This window comes from Fulmarus glacialis, unplaced genomic scaffold (genome assembly GCF_000690835.1).
Source record: "Fulmarus glacialis isolate BGI_N327 unplaced genomic scaffold, ASM69083v1 scaffold44793, whole genome shotgun sequence".
In the NCBI taxonomy this organism is placed as follows: Eukaryota; Metazoa; Chordata; class Aves; order Procellariiformes; family Procellariidae; genus Fulmarus; species Fulmarus glacialis.
This window is the reverse complement of record NW_009203269.1, coordinates 3,216-13,815: the sequence shown is the minus strand read 5'-3', so window position 1 is coordinate 13,815 and position 10,600 is coordinate 3,216. Positions and strand designations below refer to the sequence as shown.

The window sequence follows — 10,600 nt, the reverse complement described above, 5'->3', positions numbered from 1 at the left end:
AAATACAGATCTATACAACACAGTACCACCCACTGAGCTCACCACAGCTTTACGCCCAGGCCACAGAAGTACAAGGCTTTTCAGCAGATGATGCACTACGAATGCGAAATTCAAACTGTCTCTGCAATACAAAAGTACACGGGGACTTTGAATAATGTATGAGGCATCTTTTTTAATAGCTCTTGTAAAACTGGTTTTGCCACATTTATTACTGCAAGTTAATATGTAATACACTACAGCACAGCGCAATAAAAAGCTCCAGTAGGTTTATGTACTCAAAGAACCCTGCTCATGCTCGTTTCACTGAGTTGTCCCATGGTGAATATGCATCCACCCTTGAAACATGCTGGTCTAATACACAGAGCCAATAACGCTTGCCTACCAAGCCTTCAACTTCTCAATATAATCTTTCTGTAGGCTGCTTTGGGAAAATTATGAGTAGGCTGTTATTAACACTCTGACGCAAATAAATTTAACAGCTGCTATCATCAGGCTGACAGTAAATAAATGAAAAAGCTCTAGAACATGCTTCAGAGTCAGTGAAACCAGTGCTTAATCAGCAACAAGAAAGGTCTACAGGACAAAGGTCAGGTATCTACAGTGTATTTACTTACCAGAACAGCTACACCCATAAATAAGGATTAAGTAGGCCACCTTAGTCCTCACGGTGTCTCTGAGCTTAGCCCAAACTCTAACCATATTCAAATAGGCAAAAATGAAAGTACTTATACAGGTGAACAGTGAGTGCCACCTATGTCACTGAACATAAAGAGGCATACGTGGGCAAACCGATGTCTGTTAGCTGCTTTTTTAAAAAACCTTTGTGTGGTAAAAGAGAGACCTGGAAGAGCAGTAAAGGTTAGAAGGAGACACTATACCTCTCTCATACAGCGAATGTCTAGTCAAAGGCTGTGTGAGTGCCCAGCATTTATAAAAATTCAGCTGATGTTTCCTGATCAAACATCAGAAAACTTGCAGCAAGTCAGTATTATGGAAAAAAAGGCAGAATTCCCAGCCTCTGTGCACCAGCTGCCTAGGATATATCTCTTTTCTATAAAAAAGCTGCATTGTTGACAAACTGGAATGTATTTTCAGAGAATGAAATTACTTCCCTCGTCAAAAGCATTCCTGACGAGCAACGGAGATCAATTACTTGTATGTATGTGTCTGGTGACATTTATCTCCAGTGCCATTTGGTTTTCAGACCAACATTTTTTACCCACTCTACAAAGTTTCACAAACAGGGAGGCCTGGCAGGCACACCATCACCAAGCGCCGCTCCTCCCTCACGCACCACCAGCCTGGCTCCCGCTCAGCCTCCCCGTCCTGTTCTGAACCTCGGCACCACTTTAAAATCTGCCAGAAAGGAGTCAGCCACGGGAAACCCGCTCTGCTAAAGGAGTATTTTCTAACACACTTGTCAGTTTGTTTTGCTGGAATTTAAACAGTAAGACAATGGCATTTGCTAGGAGTATATAATTCCCCATATAGTTCCAGGATGCACCGTGATGAGTAAAGACGTTGAAGTTTTGAATCAGTACTCTTTGGGAAGAAAGTTTTTTATAGCATGGCTGTTTTAAGCGTGGCCGGGAAGGCAGGTAAAGGAAGATCATAGAACAGGTTTCTATAGAAACTAATAACCTATGTACTTCCTTCCAAATTCCCTGCAGATTATTTAACCTATCCAAGTCTTCTTGACCTACCTACATTTAATCAGCACAGCTATGTAATGAATTTAATTGCCCATTAATTTGTCCTGTTACGGCAGTAACGAGCAGCTGCCAAGATTTGTTTTGTATCAGCATTTAAAAGCCGTAATTTGGTTAGCAATGTATTGCCTCTGAAGTTTTCTTTGTCCTAGTTCTTAACCATTCCCCCGACTTCCACAACACTTCAAATTACTTTAGATAACATCCTTCATTTCACTGCCTGGAAAACCTGACAACTCACTGAAGTACTCTCCACTGAGACTGGCCATGAGAAAGAGATCCCTAATACATCAGCTTTGGGTTTTCTTCCCTAGTTTAGAAGGGAAGGCATTTTCACTTGCCCATTATTTTTGTCCCTCAAAATCCATGTCTTTTGATTACTAATCATCAGCATTAAATGTTCCTTGCTGATGCTTTGTACAGAACACCAGGGTAAAAATAACACATCTGGACAAATTGGGTAATTCTGTAACAGAAGCTAAAACCTCTTGATCTTCCCATACTCTTCCCTCCAGTTCCATCATAACATTACAGACTTTTTAGCTCAAGGGGAATATATAGTAGTTGCACAGGTGGCTTTTCTAGGGGAGTAGAAAATTTTCTTTCCTACCACAAAAACTAGTAAAAAAGTCAAAACTACTAAAAGAAGAACATGATCAGGTCAGATGCACATGAACTGCAAGGATATCAGCCAGACCTTCTTCACTGAGAATCCACTTATGTGTACATAGCACCAGCTGCTAAAACCAAGATTATTCACTTTGGATCTATTAGACAGCGTTTAAACGCTTACCAGAAATATGAATTACACTCCTTTTTATCCCTTGTTTAAAAAACACAGATCATTTAGTACATAATCCATGAATAATTTATTACAAGAGAAATATTAACATAATTTCACTAAAAATTAAAATTATTCCAAATTAATAACTAAATACAAACATTTTCAAAAATAACACCTCTTACAGCAAATGTTTTTTACACAAAAAGATAATCAATAATTTACTTCTCAACATGATAGACTTCCTGTACACCATGAAAATAAGCATTACCTTTGGTTTTCTAACATTGTAAGAAAATAACATTATTTTCCTAGCAGATGTTATTTATGTATAAAAGCAGATACGCAGGTCCAGTAGCAAATACAGAAGTTTTGCTTGGTACAAGTTAATTGACTGCCAGGAGTTGGTATAAAAAGAGCCCAGACTTGGTATAAAAAGAATCCAGACCCTTCTCAAAGAAAGTATTACTACGTATCTTAAAAACATGCCAACACATATCCATTCAAGAATTGGACTGGTTGCTTTTTCGTACAAATAACCCATTTGGTCACACCACAGTGATGACTGTATAAGCAAATAGAGGGGCCACCAGCTATGCAAAAGGATCTCCTTTTCTCTTTTTAGGGTCAACCAATATTTTCTTCAGTTATTCTTTAAATTGTATGAGTAATTCACAGTGAAGAGCAATGCAAGTTTTTGTTATAAGGCAAACTGTAAAGAAAACTCCATCTTTAGTCTTTTTATTATTCATATTATCTGTTTTTAACTATAAAGATTTTGTCGCTTGAATCTGGCCAATAAAGCCAAAGTATTCTCTACGTTACCTAAGAAGTAATGAAATTCTGCTCATATATTTTCTTCTCTGAAGCTTTTTAACATGCATTTTAACAGCAAAGAATTGCCGCAAGTCTCATCACTTGGAAAGCTGAAAAATATTCCAAAGCTGTATACATTGTCACTATATTTTCAAGGCAAGTACATTTTTGTGAAAATGGCTCTTTTGCTGGGGTAACACTGCTGCCTGCACTATTGAACGTATTCTCAAAGTAGGTAATCACAAGTGATAACCTGAATACCCATTGCCTAATGACATCTTCTGGGCTTCTCTTTACATCGGCAAGATTACCTGCAATCTTTTATAAAGTACTGTGAGCAGAAGAACCAGACTCACTTTTCAGCATCGTGTTTTTCGGATACGCTCTTCATTGTAAAAATGAGGGTTTAGAAATAAGATGCAGGTGATTGATACAATTTCTACCTCTTCCTATAGGTATGTCAACTACAAACCTATCCAAGAGAAAAAAAAAAGGTGCGTGTCATTTAGAAGTAACTTTAAGCTAGTATCCCTAGTGTTACTTTCTAGTTTTTGATAGCTTCTAAAGCACCATTAAAAATCATAACAAGTGAGATGTTTCATGAATGTCTTTCAAAAAGGAAGTACTTAAACTTTGTACAACACAAACATGTATGAAATATCAGTAGCAACACTTTAGTTTTTACAGCTAAATTATGAGCTTGCTTTCATGGAACAATTCGCTATCCATCCAAAGTGTCCACTTTTACTACACTCTTTGCACGTTAGAGAATATACAGCCTGCTTCATGAGGAGGTTTTGCTGGGCGTATAAATCTCAGCTGATTAAAAACAATTTTAAACTGCTGAAATGCTAGCATCCTCTGGCAAAGGTTCTGGACTCACACTTAAAAACCTGAGAATTTGGAATACTACCTTTCTGATGAGCTCGTCATGACCACACATCTGATTGCTGAAGCTACTTTCTTGGTCACAAAGTGGCAACAAAGGGGATTGTAATGAGTAAACCATGGACTGTGCAAGCTGTTTTTGTGAGATAAAAATCAGTGACCACAACTAAGGAGCATACTGTGGTACAGATACTAATCTTCAAGACCTATGGTAGGTTAATAGCTAAAACATCTAATAGAGGTGAATACTCATTTTTAGAAAAGATGAAAAGGCCAAACTAAAACAAAAGATGTTTTGATGTTTCTCACCCCTTATTTACAGCCCTTCCTTTACCTAGTATTTTTAGAAATAGTGCATGGATTGGAAAATGGATTTTGCTTTTATAATGGAATATAAAATAACAGGACTGTTTTGCTATTAAAGAAACAATGATATCTTTCCAGAAAATGAGAAAAAATTTTGAAAAGCTTAAATGGGTTTTGAAGAATAGATGGCAATACTAGGAAGAAGTACAGAAATAAGTAAAGCCCCTTCTTAAGCCTCAAAGTATAAAACAGAGTGAAAATTCTTAAATGCACATGGTTTTCTTCTGCCTTTGAATAATTTATTCTTTTATCTCACATAATTTTTTAAGCCAACAGCAACTGTGTTCAGGCCTCTAATGAATTTGCTTTTTCTTAAAATGTAACTTGGTCATAGTTTTGAAATAAAAAGGTACATGCACATCCAGGGATTTGTAATCCATTCAGGACTCCTAGGGTAGAAGAGCTAGGATTTTGCTGTTAAAAAATGAATTTTGAACGAGAATGGTTACCAAGAACCACATTTCATAAATTTTTTGGTGACTTCTAATCAAGATTCATTGGTAGGTCATCAAAAATGAAAAAAACTTGCATAAAATTTTATATTAAAAGCTAAAAGGGTTAAAGAATATTTTCTTCATATTATATCTCCAGCGAATATCCTTCAGGGACACTATCTACAAGTTTGCTTGGCAATAAATTATAAAAATATAAAGAAAGCCTGAAATATTAAGGCCATCACTTAGGTAACAGCACAAGGATTATCTTTTATCATGATGGGAAAACTGCACTTTGTAAACATAGCTTACAAAGACCATTCTTTTCTGCTAAAATTCTCCAATAGGAGATGCTGCATAAAAAAAGGACAAGGTCGTTCATTGCCTGACATACAATCACCGTCAGGTTTCTGTCTGTCATGTTAATTATTGAACATTTTCGTTCATTACTACCAACAGCTGGCACAGAGGAGTGGCCCACGCTTAACTGGCCTTATAGACGGTTTTCCAGCGGATTGCAGAAAAGAAGAGCATTCTGGTAGACACAGGTGGGCTGAGTCTGCAATTCATGATACTTCGATGATGAGCACTGCTTGAGAGTTTCATTGACTGAATAAAACGTTGTCCTCCTCGTATGCCAAAGCTGGGTCTTCCATGCTCTCCAGTAAAGTGTGACAGGTTTCATATTCACGGTGTGGTAACGATGGTTCTTTGGCAACAGTAGACATCAGCTGGCTCCAGGTGATATTAGTATTTTTGAAAGCGTGCAATAGAAAAATGCCTATGATGATACTGCAGAATCCACTCAGGGTTCCAATGATATCACCCAGGTCCATACTACTCCACTCCTTGAACAGGATGATGGAGCATGTCACAACCGTCGTGGTGAAACACACGTAATAAATAGGTGTCACTAGAGATGTATTGAACACGTCCAACGCTTTGTTGAGATAGTTGATCTGAGTGCTGACTGAGAACACTAAGATGCCCACCAAAACGTAAACCAATGGATGTCGATAAACTGGCTTCCGCTCCAGCACTTGTTTAATGGCAATGCCCAGACCTTTCACAGATGAGACAGAGAAGGCACCAATGAGTGAGCAAATTAAAATGTAGATCAGTATATTTGTCCGACCTCTCCTTGGAGCCACGATAAAAATCAGCACGAGGGCAACAACTGTCAGGAGAACAGCAAACGTAACAAATGCTGTAAGAAAGAGGAAAGGGAAGAAGAGTAATGCGCATGAGAGAAAATACCAGACTACGTCCAAATACACGCTAAAAGTCATTCAGCGTCCCGAACACTTCTCTATCACCTGTTGCACAAGTTCATTGCAATTACATACAGACCTGGATCTTGTAGCTTTCTTTCCATCTCATCTAGTGAGGTGACCTCCTCCTCTTCAGGGGCATGAATAACCATGACCGTTGAACCCAAAATGCTCAGTACACAGCCCAGCTTTCCATGAATATTCAGCTTCTCATTTAAAAAATAGGATGACAATATAGCACTGTTCGCAAAATATAAATAAAAGGTTCAGCTCCACCAGCCACGCAAGACATTCAAAATCTTTCTGCGTAAAATGATAGTAATTCAAAACCTCGTTTGATTTTGGATATATGGGAAACCAGCCTGAAACAATCAAATTTCAAGGAGTTTTGCAGGAAGGCTGGTCAGTACCAAGAAGGTCAGGTCAGGTTTTAGGGGGGTTAGCAACCCTGATCCCTCCCCTCCAGGTTGTAAAGGGTCTGAATCGCTCAAGGAACTTCTCATTACTGAATGCCTGGGTCAGGGGTATGCACTCTCACACATCTGTAGATTGACCACACGAGCTATTATTTTCCTCCAAAAATAAAGAACTTTATTTGCCATTAGAACCAACGCACACAAGTTTTGGAAACTGTTCCTCCTCATCCCTCCCCGGGCTCTCCCACCCAGGCGAAGTTTCTGCCTGGCTTGCCAGGACTCCCCCAAAAACCCAGAGAAGGCACATCTCCCCCTTCGGAGAGGACTGACCCCAGGCCTTCCAAGGGGCTCAAGATTTAACCTGCGGATAATAACATGGCCCAAATGAGGCCACCTCACAGGGCACACGATCAGCCAGCTAGAGTACAACCTTAGGTACAGACACAGGCTTAACAGTGCGTGGACATGCTCACGAAGAGTTTTTCAACCCACTGATCAAATTACAACTATTTTTTCTCAGAAGGGTAACGAGCTCACTGACAGGAAGTTCTCACGACCTCTCTGTTTCATGAAAATTGGAAAGATAGCTATCCACATCAAAGGAGAGGGTGTTAAAAATCAGGCTTTTGAGAAGCAGCAGCCAGGCAGCCAGTTAGTCTGTGTCTACCTACACGCTGGTCCCAGCACATCTGTAGGTGACAGAGTTACACTGGTTTTGCTATGACAGAATGGCTGCATTTTTAGAAGTTAGATTACTGCAAGCATCTTTTTAAAAACAAACAAACAAACAAAAAACGTGGCCCAGGTTGGTTTTAAACACAATGTTTCATATAGTATACTCAGGTCCTAAAAATAAGAGTTTTACATTTAAAATACAATAATTCCATTTTGCTAATAAATTATTTGCCAGAATGTTTGTTGTAAGCATAATCCGTATCTTTTCTGCTTCTGTGATAGCCATATTAATGTATGTGCTTAAGTATTTGGAAATTATTTGTTTCTTCATACATAGGAAATAATGAGTGTTTGAAGGGCATTCATATTTCAAAAGAACCACAAGTTTTAACTGTGGATATTACAAAAGCTAGAATTTTCTTTGCCTTCTTTCCAGAAGAACTTGGAAAAGACCAAACAAACCCAAAATGCTTACTAAGTGTGCCTTAATATGAAATTATGCTCCTATAAAAAAGAAATGTTTTTGAAAACATTTTAATGGGGGAATACTGTAATTTCTTTTAAAGTTTTGTCACAACTGAAGAACAGGGTTAGACTTTTTAAGAAAGCTTCAGTTCTCTAGGAAGAGATGAATTACAGCCTTCTACCACCATGCATCAGCAGTATACCTGGCATACGCTGATAAGAAATACTTTATCGTGTAGGTAGAAGGTTTTAGGGAAAGCATGTATTATTCTTTGGAACAAGATTTCTCATTCCCTCTACCCAGAAAATTCAGTTCTAAATAAGCAAGGGATCTTTCCACCAAGGAATCCAAAGCATTTTTTGTCAATATATTGCTTTTCAGTTTTCTTACTAAAATTCTCTACTTTCAGGCAAAGACATTGTTTTTCCCCCATGCAGTGAATGGTTAATTTGCCAAAGTTTGCTTCCAGTTTGTACTAACCTTATGAGAACACTCAGTGCACCCAAGGGGGTAACTAAGGTTGCAGGTGCAAAGGCATAGGCAGCAAAGTTTGCAGCTTCTCCTAATCCCACTGCAGAAGAAAGAACATTTGGATCAGGTTGAAGGGGCGGAATAAAAGGCATACTATTATAAATATTTTGTATGATAGCTATGATACCAAATATAAACCAAAATCTTTTTTCTACACTATATATGCAAATTTTCCTTTCAAAATTATCTAACCTCCTCTGGACTTAATAAAGGCTGAAGAAAGTTAAATACTTTTCCCCTAAGTACTCCTAGAAGCTGGACAGATTCAATCCCATCGCTTTTGACTGGATATTAAAGAAAAGGTTGTTATTCTGCAAAGAGCTCCCAAGGGCAAACACAGTATTTGAGAGATGGGATATCAGAACAGCTTCTGTCATAAAGGTGATTGCAAAGACATTTCTTTTAAATGAGGGGAGTGAAAAATCAGGGAATAAATCTATTTAAAACAATCTGATGTATGTAGCATTTACATACAGTTTGAGAGGAAAGAGGTGACTTACTCGATAGCAATCCAGCCCACCAAAGCCATTCCTTCAAATAAGAATATCCACCTTGTCCTGAAAGCAGAAAAAATAATTTCATCTTAGAAGAAAGAGATCACCTTATTACAATAAACCAAACTACAGCTTCACATTTGCCTCTAGTCATATAAAGTACTGAAAGAGCATGTCATCTGGATGACATTTCATTTGATTTTGACTGACATTTTTATTAATCGCTCTACGGCTTTGTGACTTGGACTTCTGAAAAACAGTATTTGACTAAAGAGAAAGTTCCAAGCAAAAGTAAAATGTCCATGAAGATTGTTGGTGAGCTTAAGACATGCTTCAAAGTGCTTTCTCAGGTCAGATCCAATATATTCACACACAGTCAGCTGCATTTTGACTCTGTTTATACTTTAAATTGAGAGAAATTAGAAAGAAAAACACCACTGCATGCTTTAATTTTTTTTACATAAAACATAAGTATATTGAACATTCAGTAACACTTTTTTTTTCAAATAAGCAAATTCTCTGGAAGAGTATATTGCAAAAAACACAACAAACAAAAGAAGAACTGCTAATGCTATATATTTAAATCCATGCAAAAGGAATTATGAGATTAGACCAATGGGTTTTTTAAAAGCTCTCCACATTTTTCTAGCTCTTCATCTGTTGACTTTGATAAAAGAATAGTTGTACTAACTGCAGAAACCTTTGTAATAAGTATCCTTTTTACAGCTCATTGCACTTCCTTTTTTTAAAAAAGAACTAAACCTAGTTAGCGTCTTTCCATCTCAAGTGTGTGTGGGGGGAAAGATGGCAAAAAAGAGACGGAAAGGTGTTTTGAAGGGTAAGACAAAGGGAAAACTTTATTTGGTATCTAACTGCTGTCAGGGAGGAAATATCACCAGCTCACTGTATTTAATACCGACTGCTGCCACCACAGCCCCAAGAATTCTGAAATCTCAGTCACTGTAATCACACCGTATTTCCATCCCTAATCAAGACAGGACTTCTGATCACTGTTGAAGTATGACGGTTTTCAACTATGACAGTTTTAAACGCGTGATATGTGACTCAAACTTTGATTTTGCTGAGTTATAAGAGAGGCGTTTGTGTTCCCAGCAGGAGCAAGGCCGGCACCAGCGCTTACCAGCTCGGGGGACCCCTTTGTCTGCCAGTTTCAAAAGTCCTTTCTTCTTCAGTATGAAACTAGAACCAATAAAGATACTGGAACCTATTGCCAAAGCCAAGCCAATGTAGAGGCGATATTTGCTTCCAGCAGGTGTGGAAATGCTCCGGTTTGTTTCATTGAGAGTCCCGTCCATAGAGGCAAGGAGAGAAGAGCCGGATTCAGACACATTGATGATCTGGCACCATGCTTGGCAGGAGTCACGGCAAGCAAAAGAGAGCACAGCACCTGGGAAGAGAAAAAGGAGGACGAGTGATTCATGAACAAGGCACAGCTCTGAAGGAGATCCGTCCTCGCTCTGCTCACTCCTTTCCACATCTTCCCAGAGCACTTGTCATTTCTGACCATGCAAATAACTCACAAAATCCACATAACATACACAATGCTGCCCCAGGTCATTACCCACCCCCGTAATTCACAGGTGCGTGCATTATTTTATACATTTTTTTTGCACTACATTGGCTCAGTCAAGGAATTAGGGCAATACCAAGGAATAAAATATTATCTTCAATGTAAAATTCAACCTGAAATCGTAAAAGCTAACCTGAAACCTGAGGAAGAAAGGGTTCTTTT

General features: G+C 38.4%; 1 protein-coding gene across 1 annotated transcript; it reads right to left on the bottom strand.

Moving 5' to 3' along the window:
* Positions 1-5,596: 5,596 nt before the first annotated feature.
* On the bottom strand, positions 5,597-10,255 carry NIPAL1 (NIPA-like domain containing 1; the record flags this gene model as incomplete). Its single annotated transcript, XM_009574574.1, has 5 exons — positions 5,597-6,201; positions 6,345-6,505; positions 8,303-8,393; positions 8,854-8,910; positions 9,989-10,255. Coding segments are annotated over 5 exons (1,181 nt in total), but the record flags the coding sequence as incomplete, so codon positions are not given.
* Between the last annotated feature and the right edge of the window lie 345 nt (positions 10,256-10,600).